General features: G+C 37.7%; 2 protein-coding genes across 5 annotated transcripts in view; one reads left to right on the top strand and one right to left on the bottom strand.

The window, feature by feature from the left end:
- DBF4 (DBF4 zinc finger) overlaps positions 1 to 8,775 on the bottom strand; it is a 31,910-nt gene extending 23,135 nt beyond the window's left edge. Inside the window, exons 1-3 of one of the 2 annotated variants that reach the window (XM_045494710.1) lie at positions 8,451 to 8,775; positions 6,778 to 6,950; positions 450 to 629 (exon numbers count right to left, since the gene is read on the bottom strand). In XM_045494710.1, the coding sequence (XP_045350666.1) occupies positions 450 to 629; positions 6,778 to 6,950; positions 8,451 to 8,496 (399 nt within the window). In that variant the 5' untranslated portion in view covers positions 8,497 to 8,775. The remainder of the gene's footprint in view (positions 1 to 449; positions 630 to 6,777; positions 6,951 to 8,450) is intronic. The other variant, XM_045494711.1, reaches the window with a different exon arrangement.
- A 76-nt stretch (positions 8,776 to 8,851) lies between these two features.
- Positions 8,852 to 23,525, top strand: part of SLC25A40 (solute carrier family 25 member 40) — a 66,787-nt gene continuing 52,113 nt past the window's right edge. For 2 of the 3 annotated variants that reach the window (XR_006716265.1, XR_006716264.1), the window contains exons 1-2: positions 8,865 to 9,079; positions 23,036 to 23,101. The gene's annotated coding sequence lies outside the window, so the exon portion shown is untranslated. Of the gene's footprint in view, positions 9,080 to 23,035; positions 23,102 to 23,525 lie in introns of all 3 variants that reach the window. The other variant, XM_045494706.1, reaches the window with a different exon arrangement.

Raw genomic sequence — 23,525 nt, 5'->3', positions numbered from 1 at the left:
ATCTACTGTTACTTTTAGTTGTAAATTACTCTTCAAAATAAAAGTCATCCCCAAATGCAAAGCTATTATTTTAGCCGAGCATGACTGCATAAGTATTAGGAGAAAAATCACCATACTTCAAGACAATAACTTTATTGGGGTGCCTGGGTGACTCAGTCGGTTAGGCGACTGACTTCAGCTCAGGTCATGATCTCGCAGTTTGTGGGTTCAAGCCCTATGTTGGGGCTCTGTGCTGAGAGCTTGTAGCCTGCTTCAGATGCTCTGTCTCCCTCTCTCTGTCCCTTCCCCACTAGTACTCTATCTCTCTCTCAAAAATAAACATTAAAAAAAAAAAAAAGACTGGAAAGCCACACACAATGTAGATATTCTACCTAAGTGAACTCGACTGTCAGTCTCTTGAAAATCATGAGATCCTCCAGCTATGGCCTTTGTGAATGTAAGATACTTACTGAATCTGGAGATTTAAAAGAACTTCCATCATGGCTGGGATGAGGTGAGGTGGTTTCTGCAGTATATGCAGATTCTGGACTTGGTACAGGAGAAATTCTTCCCAACGTTTGTGCAAATTTAGCTTCCTTTTTATTTGAAATAAGGTAACTGATATCTTTGCTGAGAAATTCTTCAACTCGCTAAAGGAAACCAAAGTATTTTCAAATAAGCCATATAAACCATAGACTGTTTCATATTTTTAGTATAAAATGCAAATTTGATACGTTGTAATAATTTGTAGGGGCGCTTGATGGCTTAGTCAGTTAAGGGTCCAACTGGCTCAGGTTATGATCTCATGACTGATGGGTTCCAGCCCCACATCGGGCTCTGTGCTGACAGCTGAGAGTCTGAAGCCTGCTTTGGATTCTGTGTCTCCCTCTCTCTGCCTCTCCCCTGCTCACACTCTTTTATCTCTCTCAAAAAATAACACATTAAAAAAAAATTTTTTTAATTTGTAAATTGGGGGTTTTTATAAGGTGTTCTTCTGACTATGAGTTCTGAGCAAGTACAATGGGAGCTCCAATAACAACCAGCATGGGCTAGATACTATTTTTAAGTACTTTATATATCCCAATTAGTTTAATCCACAACAACTCCATGGTCCTAATATTGCTAATATCCACATTTTGTGGAGAAGAAAACTGAGAAGTTAAGTGACTTGCTGCAGGTTACAACAGCAGTAAATAACAGAACTTGAACATAGGTATTGTGACTCAAGTCCATCCTCTAAAGCACTACAGTTCAGTAGAACTTAATACAATAATGAAAATGTTCTTTACCAGCATATTGTCCAATATGGTAGCCAACTTGCCACATTTGGCTACTGAGTACTTAAAACGTAACAAATGTAACTCATGTGACCAAGCAACAGAATTTTAAACTTTACTTAAATTTAAATAGCCCCGTGTGCCAGATGGCTATCATACTTGACAGTATAGCTCAAAATCAATTATAACATCTTTACGCATACGAGGGGATCTTTACCCTTTGAGTCTAAGGTCAAAGACAATTACCCTACTAAAATTTTTGAAAACCACTGTTTAAATGCCTGAATTTATAAATGCAGGTACCAAATGTCAACATTATCAAAGATCATTCCCATCCAAGGACAGGAAAATTAAAGTAGACATAAATACTATCAATCATTAACTACTTCCATAAATGAAAAATTTCTAAAATATTTTAAAAAGCTGTATCTAATTTCTATAGGATCTTACAACATAAATGGAAGTAACAATAAAAACAGCAAAATATGTAACATGAATTAATTCCATCTAAGCATTAAGCAGAATCTGCTGCTTATACCAGTGGCTAGATGTAAATCACTATTTCCTTTTTTTCTGAGCAACATTTCATCAACTAGTAAATAAGATATTCACATTTATTAATTCCAGGGATTATAAACTCAAATGCCTACAAGTGCCAGCAGGAATATAAATTCACAATTTACACATCAAATGCTTTCTTCATTTTCATAACCATGTGGCTTCAGTGCTGCCAGAGGTTCCAATTTTTCAAAACAAGCCCAATCTCCTATATATTTTTTAAAAATTGTGATAAAGTATATGTAAAATTGACTATTCTATTTTTTAGTACACAATTCAGTGGTATTAAGTACATTTACAATGTTGTACAACCATTACCACTATACACTTTTAGAACTTTTCCATCATCCTAAGCTGAAATTCTGAGTCCATTAAACAGCAAGCCCCCCCCCCCCCATTTTTTTTTTTCTCTTCCTAGCCCTTCTTAACCTGTGTCCTACTTTGTTTCTATGAATTTAACCATTCCAGATTCTTCATACTGGTGCAATCATGTTCTTGTTCTTTTGTATTTGAGTTATTTTGCTTAGGACAGTGTTTTCAAGGTTCATCCATACTGTGGCATGGAAAAGAATTTCACCTCTTTTCAAGGTTGAATAATATTCCATTGCAGGTATAGACCACATTTTGTTCATCCATTGATCCTGATGAAAATTTGGGTTGTTTCCACCTTTTGTCTATTGTGAATGCCACTATGAACATATCTCTTCAAGGCCCTCCTCTCAAATCTTTTGGATATAACTTGTTTTCCACGCAGTTGCACCATTTTATAACTCCAACAGTGCACAAGGGTTCCAAATTCCACATATCTTTGCCAACTTATTTTTTTGACACTGACCATCCAAATGGATGTGACATGGTATCTCCTTGTGATTTTGATTTGTATCTTCTTAATGATTAGTGATGTAGAGCATCTTCTCATGTGCTTATTAGCCATCGGTACATCTTCTTTACAGAAATGTCTATTTTAGTCCTTTACTCACGTTTTAACTGGGTTGTTTTTTGTTGTTGAGCTACAGGAGCGCTTTATATATTCTGGATATTAACCTCTTACCAGGTACATGATCTGCAAATACTTTTTCTTCCCATTTTGTGCGTTTTTGCCCTCTTGATAATATCCTTTTGTGCACAAACGTTTTCATTTTTATGAAGTTCAATTTATCTATTTTTTCATTTATTCTCTGTGCTTTTGATTTCATATCCAAGGAATCAATTCCAAATCCAATGTCATGAAGACTTTTCCTTATATTTTGTTTTAGCTCTTACGTTTAGACCTTGACCCACTGGTAATTAATTTTAGCATATAACATGCATATAGCTTCATTTTTTTAAAGTTTATTTAGAGAGAGAGAGAGCAAGCAAGCAGGGGAGGGGGGCAGAGAGAGAGGGAAAGAGAGAATCCCAAGCAGGTGTCAGGCTGTTAGCACAGAGCCTGAAGCAGGCTTGAACTCATGAACCGTGAGATCATGACCTGGGCTGAAAACCAAGAGTTGGACGCTTAACCGAGCCACCCAGGCACTCCATATTTTAAACATACTCTTTCCTAGGGGTGCCTGGGTGGCTCAGTTGGTTGAATGTCTGACTTTGGCTCAGGTCATGAACTTGCGGTTTGGGAGTTAGAGCCTCGTGTCAGGCTGTGCTGACAGGTTGGAGCTTAAAACCTGCTTCAGATTCTGTGTCTCCCTCTCTCTCAAGAATAAACTTAAAAAAAATTTTCAAATATACTCTTTCCTCTATTTAGTTTGTTGACTCTACCTGGTATATTCCTACTAGACTTTCAAGCCTTAGGTTAAACTCTACCTGTGCAATGATTTCTGAAGGCAAAGTTAATCATTTTCTTCTCTGTATTCTAATGACAATTTCAACATAATTTCTGTTAGACACGGACAATGCTATATTGTAAATGATTTAGGTGTCTCATATTCCCAAAGACTAAGTGCAGTAGAGTATATCTTACTTATTTTTGCATCCCCAGCAGCTAAAATAGTGTTGGTATATGAAAGACACCAAACAATTCTGTAATGAATTTGCACATGCCCAAATTATAATCAGTCTTCAAAGCAGAGTTAAAATTGGGTCTGCAAAACAGCTTCCAAAATTTCTCTATTGGAAGTAATTTCTCCCTCCTGTTGACGCTGTATGTTGTGTTACAATTAATTGTGCCCATGTAATCTCTACCAAGATCAGAAGTTGAAGGCAGGATGGACTTAAGACTCATTTTTGAATCTACCAAAACACTTAATACCATGCCCTAAAGAATTGATTTAGTTTCATCAGTCTTCAATTTATTAGCTGTTGCTGAATTTAGGTCTTTTCAAGAGTAAACTCAAAACTTATTTTTGAGTCACTGAAGGTTACAGTGAACATCAGATAAGGAACTCTGTCCTCAAAGTTCATGATATGGCATTTGTCCTTACATCTCTGTTCTTCTCCAACTGCCTTATTTTGGCACAAAATGTTTAAATATGGGCCTAAATGTGGTTGGTTCCATGTCCTTTTTAGATGGTTTTATAACAGCTATATTCCTTGCCACTACCAGAAGATATTTCCCCAATAGGTCAGACTTCACTGCTGTGTTTTCAGTGGTTGAATGTCTCAGAAGTGTACTCTCTAGATAAATGGGGTATGTTTTCATTAAGAGTAGACAAAACAAATTCATAAAGTGGACAAGTACAGAAAAAAAACCACTGGTAATAATCTGAAGATCAATTACAAAATGAAAAGGGTGTAAGTAATCCCAAAAAATGCGTTAAAAAGCATCAGCCTTTCAAGGAATATCTATTCAACTAAATATTCCTTAATGTTGAGCCCTAAAACTCTTACTGTCTAGAGGTCAAGATTCTTTTATAGTTCATGTAAAAGATGACCATTACCAAAGTTCTTTTTTTTTTTAATTATAGAGATGGTAAAGTGCTAAGAACAGAAATCAGGACATCACTAAATTACTGGAAAGATAGTGTGGGGGAGATATCATAACTTGATAAAAATTTTTTTTTAAAAGCTAATAAATCAGGGGCACCTGGGTGGCTCAGTTGGATAAGAGTCCAACTGTGGCTCAGGTCATGGTCTCGCAGTTTGTGGGTTTGAGCCCTCGTCGGGCTATGTGTTGACATCTTAGAACCTAGATTCTACTTTGGATTCTGTGTCTTCCCCTCTCTCTCTCTCTCTCTCTGCCCCTCTCCCGCTCATACTCTGTCTCTCTCTCTCTCTCAAAAATAAACAAACATTAAAAAAAAGTTAATAAGTTAAGTTTAGTTGAAAATCCACAGCTTGAGGGAAAAAATCTGGAAATTTATGCTCTTAATATAATCTTCACTTCATTGGTCTACTTCAAACCATTTTAGGATAAAATTTGAATTGTATAAAACCCAACTATTATCAAATGCCTAAGTTAATCCAAAACTTGTTTCTTGCAAGTGCCTCAGGAACTGCTGTAGGAATGAGAGAGAAAGGGGGCAGAGCAAGCATCCCTGCACTAACCGTAAGTGCGGTTTTATATAGAACAGTTTTTCTTTTTACTGGCTTTATACACTGTGGACTTGTGAATGATTTTGCTTGAAGAGTTCTACTGCTAAAAATACAAGCCTAAAATCACTGATTTATATCATGTAAGTTAATGGGTTATTCATATTTGAGAAAGCTGTGAAACTAAACCAGAAAGCTACTTTGTAGCCATTAATTCCTAAAGGAACAGAATAGTGTAGTAGCATCTCAGTCCGGGAATTAGGCTGATCCTGTACTGGGCCAGTCATTTCACTTCCCTGGATGCTTAAGTACTTACTATCTAAAACGAAGGAGTCTTTATTCCAAGGTGGCAGGCCTATAAGACATGATCTTTAGGAATGCAGTCATAGGGTCATTATGACACGTTACTGCTATGACAAATGTGACAATGTTTTAATAACATGAGTAACAAAGTAGAACAGCTTTTCTTTTTTTCTTTTTTTTTTTCCAACGTTTATTTATTTTTGGGACAGAGAGAGACAGAGCATGAACGGGGGAGGGGCAGAGAGAGAGGGAGACACAGAATCGGAAACAGGCTCCAGGCTCTGAGCCATCAGCCCAGATCCTGACGCGGGGCTCGAACTCACGGACCGCGAGATCGTGACCTGGCTGAAGTCGGACGCTTAACCGACTGCGCCACCCAGGCGCCCCTAGAACAGCTTTTCAAAGATAAATAAATATCACACCAACAAACAATTCCAAGAAACTTGTTACATGTTCCTCTGCAAATTTCTGTTCTAGAAATGCCAGGATTCTTTCGCTTATTCAAAGGTATTAACCTCAACAAACTCAAAGTGCAGCACAAACCTTTTTTTAAATAGGACGAATTAGGAAAGAAATTAATGACTTCTTAACCTCACTTGCTAAAATTTGCCCAGTGTTAACCTTATTCCTAAGAAAATCTTAGAATTTTCCTCAAACTTTCTAATTATTTAATCATTTAGTCAAAGCGTAAGGTAGGAAAGAGGGCTTTCAAAATTGTTAACCCAAAATTGTTCTCTTAATGACATTCATTCTGTTGAGACTGTTACCACTGAGAGTTATTTTTAACTCATTGTGGTTTGTAGAGGTTTTTTTCCTTGTTCTGTATATGACATTCTTACTGTTATGCTAGTCCAGACAGATTTATGTAGCTCCCTAAAAAATCACAATCAAGGAGCTGCTGCTCTCTGGAGGACATACCAACATAATAATGAGAACGCAAGCAGAGGTCCCACCAGGCCAAGGGAGTCACAGTTCTCAAACTTCGTGAACTTTACATTAATCACAGAAACCTAAAAGTTCTATTATGCTACAATAGGTTAAAAGAAATAATTTTTCATTGATGATAAACAGCTCATAAAAATTTTAAGCTTGGTGATTACATGATTATGTTTCCCAAAATGAGTATCTTCAACGATTTCACAGCAGAAAGTACTAGTCACAAATTATTCCTTTGTCAAAATGTATAGTTTTGACTTACCCCTCCCAGATCCTGAATGTCCTTTTGCAGTTTTTCAGATATGGTGACAGAAGGTAAGTCAATGTAAAATATTTTTCCCCCTAGTGGCTTGTATTTGGATTTTTCTGGTTTGTTATCAGTTTTCATAGATTTTAAAGATGATCTGTTTTTTTCATTTTTGACTTGGATTCCACCTGTTGTTTAAAAAACGTAGAATTAGATGTTTTATACAGACAAAAAAATTTCTACTATTTTAAAATTATTTCTTATAGAACATTATACCACAGAGGAGAAAAAAATCTTTATAATCCCGCCAATTAAACACTCAATAGCATTTTTTTAAAAATCATTTTTAATGTTTATTCATCTTTGAGAGAGAGAGAGAGAGAGAGAGAGAGAGAGAGCGCACAAGCAGAGGAGGGGCAGAGAGAGGGAGACAGAATGAGAAGCAGGCTCCAGGCTCTGAGATGTCAGCACAGAGCCGGAACCTGGGCTCAAACCCATGAACCGTGAGATGGTGACCTGAGCCAAAGTCAGAGGCTTTAACCGCCTGAGCTAGGCACCTCCACTCAATAGCATTTTAACATATTTCTTTGTAGTACCACCTAATATAAAACCAAAATACCATACTTACTTTCACAGATATTGTAAAATAATTATTGTTCTAGCCAAAAGTTGAATCTGCAGGAAATATTTATGCATTTGTTCATATTTTTATGTACTTCGGTGGAAACTACATAAAACCCTTTTGAAAGATTTTCCTCCTTAGGATGTAAACTCCATGAGCTATTTACTCACACATATTTATGGAGCATCTGCCATTCTGTTGAACACTCAAAATTGGGGCTTAAAATGTTTAACACTTTCCAATACAAGAAACCTGTTACCCACGATGACCTAATCCTCAAGATGCCAAAGTTACTTTCCTATAGAGTTTGTCTATATATTAAGAACTCAATGGTACATTTTAAGACCCAAATCACCATTCACTTCATTATTTCCCCTGAAAGCATCTGAGATTGAAACAATTGCCTTAAAAATTAACTTTCAGAATACAATCCGTTCATAAGATGGGAGATTCCTATACACGTACTACCTACATATACTAGACACATTAAAAAGAAAACCTTGGGAGGATGCAATGCACCTACCATACAAAGTCATCGAAAATGAAAATCTGTTTGTCTATAATGCTGAAACAGCCAAGGTGTATTTGAAATACAAATACTATCCCTCAACTTTATGAGTGAAAAATAAATAAATTCAAAAAGACCAAAAACCCACCCACAGCCACCCAATTTAATCAGGAACTTAAAAGCCACGAACACCTCTGCTTTCAAATAGAGGGCTCGGCGGCAGCCTCAAAGGGCCTGAGCTGAGTCTCAGCATCTGTCCGAGGCTCGGCGAGGTCCCGGGTCCGCACATTGTTTCCTGGTTGTACAATCAACGGCACAACCGGGAATCTGGGGCTGCGGCTAGAGCATGAGCAGTGCGAGGGGCCTGGATGGGATCCGTTCCCTTTCTGAGGCAAAGCCCTGGACAGATCCTTCCTTCAGGCCACAGAGAAGGACGCACGAGCCATAAAAGAAAAGGAGCAGAGACCCCCGGGGGGAGAACTCTAGAGAATCAAAGGTGGAACCACGAGGAGAGGGAAGGATTAAAGGGACTGCGGGGGCGGGGGAGGGGCTTCATACCCTGGAAATGTCCTTTGCTGTGGATCCTCATGGCTACGGAGTTCATGGCAGCCGCCCGGCACCTACATACTGGGTTTGGGAGAGTGTCGCGCCGGGCGGCCACGAAAACACAGCGCGTCGAGGCCGATTTATCCGCGGGTCGCCTCTTCCCTTCCGCAGACTACCACACCCACGCAGCAGAGATGCCGCGTCTACCGTCCGGGTTTCCGGGGCCGGGTTCGGCTCCAAGGCGCGGAGGAGGAAGAGGTAAAGCACAAGCGAGTGGGCTGCGGCGGTTGAAGATTTGAAAACGCGTCACGCGGCCGCGGCGCCCATACGCGCGCCCCGCCCTCTCTCACGCCGCGCGCCGCGCCCCCACGTGCCTGCCTCCTGGCGCTGCGCGCCCCGCCCCCACGGGCCGCGTCTCCGCCCCTCGCCCCTCCCCCATAGCTGTGCCTTCCAGGCCAGTGGTCACCGCTCTCCGCCGGTGGCTTTGGGTCCCACCGCTACCGTGGAGTCCTTGTGGCTCCTTGTTTACCTAACGTAGTGAATGCAGTTAGCCCAGGTGGCCAGCCCAACCCTCCACCAGGGTCATTCCCGCCTACTAAGATTGCCGGGACCGCTAGCCCTCCAGCTTCCTCCTTCACCAGGTACGCTCCTTGCCCACGGGTCGGCTGTCCCGGAGGCTGGAGGCGTGGTGGCTGCGGCCGAACTAGGACCCAGCCTCCCGCCAGGCCGGGCTGGTTGGCAGCGGCAGCCTCTGCCCGGCGCGCCCCGAGTCGCGGAGCGAGGTTTTCCTGCGGTCATCGCCGACCCAGCAGGCCGGAGACAGGCCAGGCCGCGGAGTGACTTCCAGGGAGGGAGCAGCCTGTGGGGGGAGGGGGGCGTCGGAGCGAAGGTCGGGCCAGGCGACTCGCAGCCTAGAGCGAGTTCACGTCGCCTTGTGCCATTTGGTACTTGACTGTGTGCTGCTCATTTGGTCTCTGTTTTCGTTTTGTGGAGTTTATTTCAACAGTAATAGAAAATGGAATTTGAAATCTCAAGCTTTAGGGTTTGGGGTCTCGACCGGCCACTTAGCAGCGTGTAACTTTTGGTTAAATTACCTAATCCCTTTGAGTGCCAGTTTTTTTACTTGTAACATGGGGATAATAATGGGATTACAGAAAGGATTACATTAAAATATGTTGTAAAGTGAAATAATTTTGTAAGTGGGAAAACGCTTCACAAAAAAATTATTTTGGGTTTGTTACTGCTTGTAAACTTGTGAAGGAGGAAAAGGATTAAATCTTGTACCATTTTGCATTCATTAACTTCTGGCCGAAGTAGTCGCTCATTGTATAATGGTTGATTTTCGAACTAGTGGAGGTCGGGGAGGTTAGTGCCAATATCACCGTTTCACCGATAGGTACCTTAAAGCATAAGATTGTAATAACCCTTACCAAAATGGAGAATACAAAGAGGTGGTTCAGGTTTGCTAAGGGAAATGAGAGTTCAGTTGTGGATGGCTTTAAGTTGAAGGACCTGGGGAGAGAATCAGGAAACTATATTACCAATCGGTAATACTTGTTTGTAAGGTAGGAGAGATAGGGGGTAGGGGGGTGGGGGAAGGTAGTGAAGAGAGGGAAAAGATTGGTTTGAGAGACGTAGACACCCTCAGCCAGAGGGTGATGCGGAAGAGGTTATCAGATCTTGGGAGGCAGATGGAGGTATAGTTTGAACAAAGCATTCAACATGAGAATTTCTGTTTGAGGGAAACAACCTGTTTCCAAAATGTAAAACTACAGAAAGAGCACAAGATTTTTATGTTTATTAAACACTTTAGGATTGAGAAACACGAATATAGAATGCAGTTAAAGTCATTTAAGGAAAGTCATTTGAGGAAATGACATTACCCAGGAGGGCATGTGAAATAAGAGAAGGAGTGATGAGCAGACCATGATGAAATAGTGAGAAAGATGGAGAAAAGGTCGTAGAGGTGGGAAGAGAATTGGGAGCGAAACTTCCCAGAAGTCACAGAATTACAAACATTGGGCTCATGTAGTCTTCACTGTCTGGCTTTGGGTAGTTTTGAACCTTAATTTTAATCTTTGAAAAGGCTGTGATTAATACTTCTGAAATATTATGAGGATGAAATGAAACATTTTTCAAAGCTTAACTAGTACCACAGAGAGCTTAGTAAGGGCTATCGTTCTGGTGAACTCTACACCAGCTCCCCTCCATCTTCAAGATTTCAAGAAGGCCAAGACTTGAAAAATAGGCCTGTCAGTAGATGACTAAGGTTAAGTACTAGATAAAAACAATGGCCTTGACGTGGAGACAGGTTCAGTGTACTCTTGAAAAAAATTAGTGTAGGGAATTAAAGTGATAGGAAGGGAAAATAGGGTCTTTGGAAAGTTTAGGGGATATGGGAAATATTTAAACATATTTCTATTCAAGAAAATAAAAAAACGAAGCTCATTTTATGTTCTAGTGAAAACTGAGTTACCTTTCTTATTTATAATAATGAGGAAACAGTAACAGTTGTACCATATGGTTTTAGACACACCCTTTACTTCATTATAGGTGATAATGACAAGCTATGAATAAGCAGAAAGTCTGTTTTACTGGTGTTAATAAGTTTCTAATCTGTAACTCAAGGTTAATTTAAAAAAAATATTTTTGGAGCTCAAATCTTTCAGTAGCTACAGAAAAGATTTGGTCATGTGTCTATGCCCTGTATGCATAGAAACCCCCTTACCTATCATGTCAGTAATCAGGCTGTTGATAAGATGATAAGCTTTATGCTACAGTATGTCTTAGGGTATGCTTCAGGTGAAGGGTATACATTCAAGAAGAACTGAATGGGGAAGGGGGCAAGGTTATTTGTGTGTGAGAAGTTTGTTTAAAGAGTTTTATTAAGCAGAGGCGCCTGGGTGGCTCAGTCAGTTAAGCAGCTGACCTTAGCTCAGGTCATGATCTCACTGCTCCTGAGTTCAAGCCTCAGGTTGGGCTCTGTGTTGACAGCTCAGAGCCTGGAGCCTGCTTCGGATTCAGTGTCTGCCTCTCTCTCTGCCCCTCCCCCGCTCGTGTTCTCTCTCTCTCTCTCTCTCTCTCTCTCTCTCTCTCAAAAATAAATAAACATTAAAAAAATTTTTTTTTTTTAATTTTTTTTTTTTTTTTTCAACGTTTATTTATTTTTGTGACAGAGAGAGACAGAGCATGAACGGGGGAGGGGCAGAGAGAGAGGGAGACACAGAATCGGAAACAGGCTCCAGGCTCTGAGCCATCAGCCCAGAGCCCGACGCGGGGCTCGAACTCACGGACCGCGAGATCGTGACCTGGCTGAAGTCGGACGCTTAACCGACTGCGCCACCCAGGCGCCCCTAAAAAAATTTTTTTTAAAGTTTAGAGTTTTATTAAGCCAAGTTGTAGAACATTGAGCAGAATCATGGTCTAATTAAATGAACATTTGGCTGTGAATCAGGAGAAATGAATTCCACTCAGTATTGACTCTATTCCTAAGAAGTTTTATTACCTGAGGCAGTTTCCTCATTTGTAAATGAAGACTGTATCTGCTCAATCTACCCTACAATTTTTGTGATTATGAAATGAGGCCTAATCTTTTTCAGACTACCTCTCCCATATCCAGATTTAATTTTTTTTTAATTCTAGAGCCTAGGCAAATGAATGAATTTGTCCATTCTTCTATAATAGTCATCACTTTCCTATTTTCTTTCTTTTGCTTAAGACTCCACCTGTTCCTCTTCCCTGTTCATACCAAGCCTAACTTAGATTGAGCCTTTATCTCCTGCTAATTTGAGGCCTTCAGCAATATTCGTATTTGATTCATTTGTTAACTGTTGGTATATTATCTTTTGAAATGTGTTCTCTTGCTATCTTTTAAATTTAATTTTCACATTTTATAATCTCAATATCCTGGTGGATTGGAGAATTTAGGGGTTTTTGAAGATTATGTTTTTAGTTTCATAGGCTAAGCATATGAAAAGATAGGTGTGGCACTGATAGGTGTGGTCCATGTCTCAAGTGAGGGTGGGCTGGAAAACCAGGGAAAATTCAGTGGATCAAGTCCTTGAACACAACCTCAGTGAAGGGTAAAAAATGGAGAATTAGCAAGATAGGAAGATTCAGAATTTGAAAGTGGATTCCCTTGAGACAGTGTAATTCAGAGGCTGCTATGGCATCTATAGGAGGATAATGAGCTGGTTCGTAAGTGATATATCATGTTCTGAACTAGATTGTAAATTCCTTAAGGGTCATACAGGATACATACATACTATTTGGCCATGACTATAAAATAGTCTACATATTTATCTCATTTCTTTCCTTATGTATTGATTGAGCACCTACAGTGTGCTATGATCAGTGAGAAAGGTTTACATAAGACCCCATAGAATTCTCCTTATGTAAATTTTTTAAATTTCTATAATATAGTAGTCCCTTATCTGCATGGTCCAGAAGCAGATGGTCTTCCTTCTGATCTGTTGTCAGAAGGTCAGTGGTAGCCTAACACTGCTTCGTTCACCTCACTTCATCAGATCATACAGACATTTTATCTCACATAATCACAAGAAGGATGAGTACAGTATAATAAGATCTTTTGAAAGAGGAAGGGACCATATACACATAACTCTTATTACAGTATATTGTTATAATTGTTTTTAGTTATTATTAATTTCTCAATATGCCTAATTTATAAGTTAAACTATGATAGGTGTGTATGTATAGGAAAAAACAGTATACATTGACTTTGTTACTATATGAGGTTTCAGGCATCCACTGGGGGTCTTGAAATGTATTCCCTGGCAGATGAGGGGAGACTTCTGTATTCCTAATAATCCATATACAATAAAATGCACACATTTTAAGCATACAGGATGAATTCTAATAAATACGTATATCCATGTAATTTATTCTAAAATCAAGATATAGAACATTTCTGTTTTAGAAGGTTATTTCATTCTTCATTCCGTTTTCTCATCCCATCAGAGGTAACCAGTTCTCTGGCTTCTATTAGCATAGTTTTTCCTATATTTCAACCTAATATAAGTGAAGTCATATAATTTATATGTTGTAACTCTGAATTATTTTGCATAAAATAAACCTTTTATGATTTATCCATGTTGCTATACGTAACAATAGTTTATTCCTTTTTATCACCGAGTAGTATCCCATGGTGTGAATATAGTGTACCTGGTGATTTATATTTGGATGGTTTCTTCTCACCTCTGACTGTTATGAATAATGCTGGTATGAACATTTGTATACAGGTCCTTTTGTGGACATATGTTTTTATTTTTCTTGGAATTACTGGATCATATGTTTACTGAATGTTTAACACCATGGGAAATTACTGAAGTTTTTAACTCTGCCCTCCAGCAATGTATAGAAGCCTCAGTTGCGTCCTAGTCTGTGAGAGTGATGAAATACCTCACCTAAGTTTTTAAAAAAATTGAGGTGAAATTTATACAACATAAAATTCACCATTTTAAAATGTATAATTTAGTGACTTTGAGTGTATTTATATTCTTATGCAATCATCAACGCCATCTAATTCCAGGACATTTTTAAAACTTTAAAAAGAAAGCTGATAGCCATTCGGCAGTCATTCCCCTAATCCCCCTCTCCTCAACCCCTAGCAACCATGAATCTGCTGTCTACATATTTGCCAATTATGAAAGTTTCATATAAATAGAATCATAAAATATGTCTTTTTGTGTCTGGCTTCTCTCATTTAGTATAACGTTTTCTCAAGGTTTACCCATGATATAGCATGTATTAGTACTTCATTTTTTTTTTTTTTGATTGGATAAAATTCCCTTGTAAGGATACACCACATTTGTTTATTTATTTCTCAGTTGAGCATTCAAATTGTTTCCACTTTTGGCTGTTATGAATAATAATGCTCTGAATATTTGTGTACAAGGTTTTGTTAGGCTGTGGTTTTAGTTCTTCCAGGTATATATCTAGTGGTGGAATTGCTTGGTCATATGAAAATTCTGTGTTTAACATTTTGAGAAACTGTCAAACTTTTCTACAGTGGCTGCATGATTTTACATTCCCTCCAGTGTATGTAAAAGGTTTCCCATTTGTCCACATACTCATCATTCATCAGCACTTAATGTTTTTTTTATTTTTCATTTTTTGAAATTATGCCCTTCTTACTGCTGTGAAGTAGTATCTTGTATCTATATGTTATGCTATGTTCACCAGAAGTATAGGTAGCTACCATATAATATCATAGAATCCTATCACAATACCATTAGCGGTTATTTCCTGTTTCTCTATATTCTGTATCCCAGTACCATATTCAATCCATAACTGAAAGAGTATCTCCCACTTCCCTTCACCCATTTTGCCTATTCCCCACCCACTCCCTCTGGCAGCCATCACTGCACTGTACTTATGAGTCTGTTTATGCTTTTTGTTTATTTGGGTTTTTTTTTTTAATGTTTCACACATAGGTGAAATCATATTTGTCTCTCTGATGTATTTCAATTAGCATAATACCCTCTAGGTCCATCTGTGTTGTTACAAATGGCTCAGTAATGGTTCTTTATGTATATTTACGTATATGTATATATTCACCAAGTCTTCTTATAAGTTCATCTGTTGGTGGATACTTGGGTTGCTTCCATATCTTGGCTATTGTAAGTAAGAGTGCAATAAACATAGGGATGCATATATCTTTTTGAATTAGTGTTTTTGTTTACTTAGAGAAATACCCAATAAGTGGAATTACTGCATCCTATGGTACTTCTTTTTTTAAAGTTTTGAGGATCCTCCATACTGTTTTCCACAGTAGCTACACCAATTTACATTCCCACCAACAGTGCACAGGGGTTCCTTTTTCCCTACATCCTTGCCAGTACTTGTTGTTTCTTATCTTTTTGATTCAGCCATTCTGATGGGTAAGGTATATCTCTTTGTGGTTTGATTTGCATTTCCCTGATGATGAGTGATGTTGAGCGTCTTTTCATACGTCTGGGGCCATCTCTATGTCTTCTTTAGAAAAATGTCTATCTGGGTTTCTGCCCATTTTTTAAATCCTATCAATTATGTTTTTGGTGTTGTGTAAGTTCATTTTATATTTTGGATATTAACCCTTTATTGGGTAATCATTTGCATATATATTTTCCCATTTAATATATTGCCTTTTAAAGATGGGTTTCCTGGGGCGCCTGGGTGGCTCAGTCGGTTAAGCGTCCGACTTCGGCTCAGGTCATGATCTCACGGTCCGTGGGTTCGAGCCCCGCGTCGGGCTCTGTGCTGACAGCTCAGAGCCCGGAGCCTGTTTCAAATTCTGTGTCTCCCTCTCTCTGTGACCCTCCCCCGTTCATGCTCTGTCTCTCTCTGTCTCAAAAATAATAAACGTTAAAAAAAAAAAAATTTAAAAAAAAAGATGGGTTTCCTTTGCCATGTAAAAGCTTTTTATTTTAGTATAGTCCTAATAGTTTATTTTTGCTTTTATTTCCCTTCCCTAAGGAGACCTCTACAAAAATGTTGCTATGGTTGATGTCAAGGAAATTACTGCCTACATTTCCTTCTAGGAGTTTTATGGTTTCAGGTCTCCCATATGAGTCTTTAATCCATTTTGAGTTTATTTTTGTGTATGGTGTAAGAAAGTGGTCCAGTTTCATTCTTTTGCATGTAGCTGTCCAGTTTTCTCAGCACCATTTATTGAAGAGACTGTCTTTTCCCCATTGTTTATCTTGTCCTTGCCTCCTTTGTCATACTTTAATTGACCACTTGATTAAGTGTGGGTTTATTTCTGGGCTCTCTGTTCTGTTCCATCAACAGATCTGTGTCTGTTTTTGTGCCACTACCATACTGTTTGGATTATTACAGCTTTTTAGTATATCTTAAAATCTGAGATTGTGATATGTGATACCTCCAGCTTTGTTCTTCCATCACAGGATTGCTTTGGGTATTCCAGATCTTTATTGTTCCACACAGATTTTATTATTATCTATTCTAGTTCTGCAAAAAAAAAAAAGTGCTCTTGCCATTTTAATAGGGATTGCATTCAATCAATAGATTGCTTTAGGTAGTATAGACATTTTAACAATATTCTTCCAATCCATTTGCATGGGATATCTTTCCATTTGGTTGTGTTGCCTACAATTTCTTTCATCATTGTTATATAGTTTTCAGAGTACAGGTCTTTCACCTCCTTGGTTGAGTTTATTCCTAGATATTTTATCCTTTCTGGCATAATTGCAAATGGAATTATTTACTTAATTTCTGTTTTTGCTAATTTGTTGTTAGTGTATAGAAATGCTACTGATTTCTGCATGTTAACTTGTATCCTGCAGCTTTACTGAATTCATTTATTCTTTTTTTTAAACCATTTTATTTATTTATTTTTTAACATGAAATTTATTGTCAAATTGGTTTCCATACAACACCCAGTGCTCATCCCAACAGGTGCCCTCCTCCGTACCCATTGAATTCATTTATTCTAATAGCTTTTTGGTGAGTCTTTAGAGTTTTCTATATATAGTATCCTGTCATCTGCAAGTAGTGACTTCTTTATCAATTTGGATGCCTTTTATTTCTTGTCTGATTCCTGCAGCTAGGACTCCAGTACTGTGTTGAATAAAAGTGGCAAGAGTGAGCATCCTTTTCTTGTTCCTGATGCTAGAGGAAAAGCTCTATATTTATAAGGAAAAGCTCTCTATTAATAATGTTTGCTGTGGATATTTCATATATAGCCTTTATTATGTTCAGGTATGTTACCTCTAAACCCACTTTTTTGAGAGTTTTTATTATGTATGAGTGTTGGATTTTGTCACATACTTTTCTGCATCTGTTGAAATGATCCTGTGATTTTTATCATTTGTTTTGTTGATGTGGTATATCACAGTGATTGATTTGTGAATATTGACTCATACTTAAATCCCACTTGATCATTGTGAATGATCCTTTTAACTTATTGTTCAGTGTGGTTTGCTAACATTATGTTGAGGGCCTTTGCATCTGTGTTCATCAGAGATAGAGGCCTGTAGTTTTCTTTTTTTGTAGTGTCTTTGTCTGGTTTTAGAATCAGGGTATTGTTGGTCTCATAGAATGTTTTTGGAAACTTTCTTTCCTCTCTGTTTTTTTTGGAATAGTTTGAGGACAATAGGTGTGAACTCTTCTCTAAATGGATTTTTGTTTGTTGGGAGTTGTTTGATTACTGATTCCATTTTGTTACTAGTAATTGGTGTGTTCAGATTTTCTATTTCTTTATTCAGTTTTGGAAGACTGTATATTTCTAGGAATTTATCCATTTCTTGTAGGTTGTCTAAATTCCAAACATATAATTTTTTATAGTATTCCCTTAGAATTTTTTTGTATTTCTCTGGTGTCAGTTGTTACTATTCTTCTTTCATTTCTCATTATGTGTCTTTTTTTTTAAATGAGTTTTCTCAATTTTGTTTATATTTTTAAAGAACCAGCTCTTGGTCTCATCAATTTTTTTTTCTTTTTCTGGTCTTTATTTCATTTATTTATGCTCAAGTATTTCCTTCCTCCTACTCATCTTGGGCTTCGTTCTTACTAATTCCTTTAGGTATAAAGTTAGATTTTTTTGATAATTTTCTTCTGTAGGTAGGCCTTTGTTGTTATCAACTTACCTTAGAATTGCTTTTGCTATATCCCAAAGATTTTGGACCATTATATTTTTGTCTAGATGTATGTATTTATTTATTTATTTTATTTAAAAAGCATTTTTTTAAATGTTTTATTTATTTTTGAGAGAGAGGGAGAGACAGAGTGTGAGCGGGGGAGGGGCAGAGAGCTAGGGAGACACAGGATCCAAAGGAGGATCTAGGCTTGAGCTGTCAGCACATAGTCCAACGTGGGGCTCGAACCCGTGAACTGCAAGGTCATGACCTGAGCCGAAGTCTGATGCTTAAATGACTGAGCTACCCAGGCGCCCCTAGTCGTATTTTTTAATTTCCTCTGATTTCTTGCTGACCATTGGCTGTTTCTTGCCATGTTGTATAGCCTCCATGTGTTTGCATTTTCTCTCTTTTTTTTTCTTGTGGTTAATTTCTATTTTAATACTGTTGTGGTTGGAAAAGATGCATGTTATTCCACTTTTCTTAAATTTATTGAGACTTGTGGCCTTAATGTGATCTATCTTGGAAAATGTTCCATGTGCATCTAAAAAGAATATGTATTCTGTTTTTGGATTAAATGTTCTGTATATACCTGTTAGGTCCATCTGGTCTAATGTCTTGTTCAAAGACTTTGTTCATTTTTCTTACTGATTTTCTGCTTGGATGATGTATTCATGGATATAAGGGGTGTTAAAGTCCCTTACTATTACTGTGTTACTCTCAATTTCTCCCTTTATGTTTGTTAATGTTTGTTTTATGCATTTAGGTGCTCCAGTGTTGGGTTTGTGGATATTTACAACAATTGTTATACCTTCTTGCTGAATTGCCCCTTTATCATTATGTAAATACTTTGTCTCTTATTACAGTCTTTGTTTCAAAGTCTGTTTTATCTGATTTGAGTTTTTACTCAGATCAGATACCAGCCTTTTTTTTCTGCTTCTGTTCATATGGTGTCTTTTTCCATCCTTCCACTTTCATTCTATATGTTTCTTTAGGTCTGAAATATAGTCTGCATATAGATGAGTCTTGGTTTTTTATCCATTCCGCCATCCTATGTCTTTTGATTTGAGCGTTTAGACCATTTACATTTGAAGTAATTTATTGATAGGTGTGTACTTACTGCCATCTGTTAATTGTTTTCTGGTTATTTTTGTAATTCTCTGTTACTTTTTTTCCCTCTTGCTGTCTTTCTGTGTGATGACTCAGTAGTGTTTTGATTGACTTTCTCTTTATTTTTATTTTTTATTTTTTTGGAAAGAGAGAGGAAAAGAAAAAAAGCATGAGCAGGGAAGGGGCAGAGGGAGAGGAAGAGAGAGAATCTTAAGCAGGCTCCACACTGAGTGGAGGGGCTTGATCTCACAACTGTGAGATCATGACCTGAGCCAAAACCAAGAGTCAGACACTTAACTGACTGAGCCACTCAGGAGCCCTGTGGATGATTTTTAAATTTACATGAGAGACCACAGGGCCAAGAACAGCCATGACATTTCTGAAGAACAGGTAGGGTGGATTTACCCTACCACATATATAAGCGCCTATTACAACTACATAATAATGCAGTGTGGTAAGGTTTAAGTATGGATAAGTTTAACAGAATAGAATAGAGAGCCTAGAAACAGTTCCACAAAGCACCTGTTTAGAGGAGAAAAGAGGGATTATTTAGTAATTGGACCTGGAGAAAATAGTTACCTGTTTTCACCTGGAAAATGATGCAGTTGGCTCACTATTTCACATGCTATTTAAAAAATTCTGCTTAAAGGTGCCTAGGTGGCTCAGTCATTTAAGTGACTGACTGCGGCCCAGGTCGTGATGTCACAGTTCATGAGTTCAAACCCCATGTGGGGCTCTCTGCTGACAGCTCAGAGCCTGGAGCCTGCTTCAGATCCTGTGTCTCCCTCTCTCTCTGCCCCTCCCAGACTTGTGCTCTGTTTCTAAAAAAAATGAATAAACATTAAAAACATTTTTTAATAAAAAATTACACTTAGATTAAAGAATTAATATCTGTTCAATAGCACAACTTCAACACACCTAGGGAGGCATGTTTTTTGGACTTTTAAGTAAGGAAAGATTGCTTAAAGAGGAAACAAAAAGGTATTGTCTATAAAGGGAAAGATAAACTTCACTACATTAACAATGTAAGAATTTCGACCCTGGGGGCACTTGGGTGGTTCATTTGGTTAAGTGTCCAACTTCGGCTCAGGTCACGATCTCTCTATTCACGAGTTTGAGCAGTGTGTCAGGCTTTGTGCTGACAGCTCAGAACCTGGAGCCTGCTTTGGATTCTGTGTCTCCCTCTCTCTCTGCTCATCCCCCACTCACACTCTGTTTCTCTCTTTCTCTCTCTCTCTCAAGAATAAATAAATATTAAGGGAAAAAAAGAACTTTGACCCTTCTTTTATACCATACACAAAAATCAACTCCCAAGTGGGTTAAGATTTGAATATAAGATCTAAAATTGTAAAACTAGGGGCGCCTGGGTAGCTCAGTCGGTTGAGGTCATGATCTCACAATTCGGGATTTTGAGCCCCGCATCAGGCTCTGTGCTGACAGCTCTGAGCCTGGAGCCTGCTTTGGATTCTGTGTCTCCCCCTCTCTCTGCCCCTCCCCTGCTCACACACACACACACACACACACACACTCTCACTCTCTCTCTCTCTCTCTCTCTCTCTCTCTCTCTCTTTCTCTCTCAGAAATAAAATAAAAACATAAATTAAAAAAAAAAGATAGCAGTTAACATATTTGACTGAAAAAAATTAAAAATTCTGATGATACGAAGTATGTGTTGATTTACTGTCCTCCAACTTGGGTATTGCCCTAATCCTTTTAACTAAAGCCTCTCCATCCATTGTTTGGTTGAGTATTATTTTGTCACTAATTAAATTTATTTCTTTCCCCAAGAAGGGCTCGTTCATTATGCATGCTTGAGAATGTTTGCCTTTTATACTTGAAAGTCACCTTGGCGGTGTATACCAAACTATTAATACCAACTTAAGTACTGTGTAGAATGCAGAAAAGGTGTAAAAAATAGGAGCTGGGGGACTTGGGGAAAAAGCTTTTCTTGCAGAATATTTCTTTACGAAATATACTGAGTTTACAGGATATATTAATGTTAAAATCATTTCCCCCAATAGTCTGTGTGTTCCCTGGAAAGGGTAGAATAGCTGCCACTAGAAGAGTAGAAGGATGCAAAGAAAAAAGATAAGTAGGATGATAGGACTGTAAGGAATTTAAAACACTGGAGAATATGTTACAAGTTCTAGACAGTCCTCAATGATTATTACTTCCCACTTTTTCTCCATCTGCCTCCAAATCTGTGGTTATGTTGTTCATTTTTTCCCATATTATTTTTCAGATAAATTGAAAAAGAGACTAATTTTTCAGATCTCATTGTTAAGTAGATTATGATCTTATAAAAATTGCTGCTATAATTTTTTTAAAATTCTTTTCTATTAAGAAGAAATAAAAAGTCCAATAACCTTAATTCTGAGTTCTCAAATGTTACAACTGAATTTCTGACTTACATTCTATATAATTCTATATAATTGTTAGAAATATATCAGTTTTTTTTACTCTTTTTTCTGGTTTGAGCATATTCAGGTTAACAACTTTGCTGGAAAGGATGTCAAAATAAAGCACTGTAGGCCTTTTTAGTTTTCTGGAGGAGGAGTACACCTATATTCTAGCATATGTTTATTATTTTTCCACTTAACTATGTTCAAATAAACAAATGTTAAAAGTATTTTCTTGGACTTGACTTGAAGTTTCTACATAAATTTCAGGAACTAAAAAAATTTTATTGTTCAAGTTTTCCCGTATACAGAAAAATACAGAACAGTGAAAAACTTATGGTATATTTACCACCTAGATTTAGGAGTTTGTTTGTTTGTTTGTTTTGAGAGTGTGTGCACAGCAGGGGAAGGGTAGAGGGAGAGAGAGAATCCTAAGCAGGCTTCATGCCCAGCGTGAAGCTCAATCCAAGAGTCAAACTCTTAACTGACTGAGCCACCCAGGCACCCCAGCAGATTATTAACATTAGTATATTTATTTGTTCTGAAGTATTGTAAACTGCAGCTATCATAACACTTTAGCTTTATAATACTTACACTGTGACTCTCTTAAAAAAAAAAAAAAAAAAGACACTTCTGGGAGTGCCTGGGTGGCTCAGTCCGTTAAGTGTCTATTGATTTCAGCTCAGGTCATGATCTCATGGTTGTGAAAGTAATCCACATTTGGGATGCGCTCTCTCTGCCCTTCCCCCTTCATGGCACACACTCTCTTTCTTTCTCTTTCTCATTCTCATTCTCTCTCTTTCTCTAAAAATAAATAAATAAAAATTCTAATTGAAAAAAAGACACTTCCAGTATAACCATAGTACTATTATCTCATCAAACAAAATCAATAATAATTGTTTAATATCTGATATGTAGACGATGTTTAGATTTCCTTATTTACCCTCAAACTGACTTTTAAAATTTCATTTATTTGAATCAAGATGTATTTGGTTGGTAACTCTCACAAGATTCCCTTATACTAGAACAGTTCTCCCTCCCCTGCTTTTTTCCCACCTTAATTTCATTTGTTGAAACCAAGACAATAGTCCTATAGAGTGTTACAATTTCTCCTATTTTGTGGTATTCTTAACCATGTTACTTGAGTCTCTGAATTTCCTATAAATTGGAACTTAGATCCAGTGGATTGTTTAGATTTAGATTAAACTTTTTTCCTAAAAACTTCATAGATAGATGAATACTTAATTTTGCAGCACAAAATCTTACTGACTCAGTGATGCTAAGGTTAATCAGAGTGTGCAGGTTCTAGAATTGTTTTTGGGGTTTTTTTTAGCAGAATAAATTTACTGTGGCAATATTCCTCAAAGTGTGTAAAAGAGGATACTCAGTAAATATTTGTTGATTTGTCTTTTGTTTTTTTTTACACACTCCTTTCCTTAGGTTCTCCTTTTCTTGTGTGAAAAAATAAGACAATTACTTTCATTTTTCACTACAGATTTTCAGCTACTGATGTTACAAACAAAATATTGCAGCATAGAGTTGAGGAAAAGACTTAAACCAGGTGAGTAGTAAGAAAAGTCCGAAGAAACGATAAGAGTACCATTTTTATGAAGTTCATTATTGGGATGATTGATAAAATTGGAATATGAACCATAGGATACTCTCTAAATTAAGTTTTCTCAATTTGATAATGTTACTGTGAAATGTAAGAATATTCTGAGGTAAGGCACCTGGATGACTCAGTTGGTCAAGCATCTGACTTCGCCTCAGGTCACGATCTCACAGTTTGTACTTTCGAGCCCCAGGTCAGGCTCTGTGATGACAGCTCAAAGCCTGGAGCCTGTTTCAGATTCTGTGGTCTCCCTCTCTCTCTACCCCTCTCCCATCATTTTATAGATGATTTAATGCTCTGTCTCTCTCTTTCTCTCTCTCAAAAACGTAAACATTAAAAAAAAATTTTTTTTAAGAATATTCTGAGGTTTTTA

The sequence above is a fragment of the Leopardus geoffroyi genome, chromosome A2 (assembly GCF_018350155.1).
Source record: "Leopardus geoffroyi isolate Oge1 chromosome A2, O.geoffroyi_Oge1_pat1.0, whole genome shotgun sequence".
Lineage (NCBI taxonomy): Eukaryota > Metazoa > Chordata > Mammalia > Carnivora > Felidae > Leopardus > Leopardus geoffroyi.
The sequence above is the reverse complement of the archived record's forward strand: the minus strand, read 5'-3'. Positions and strand labels throughout refer to the sequence as shown.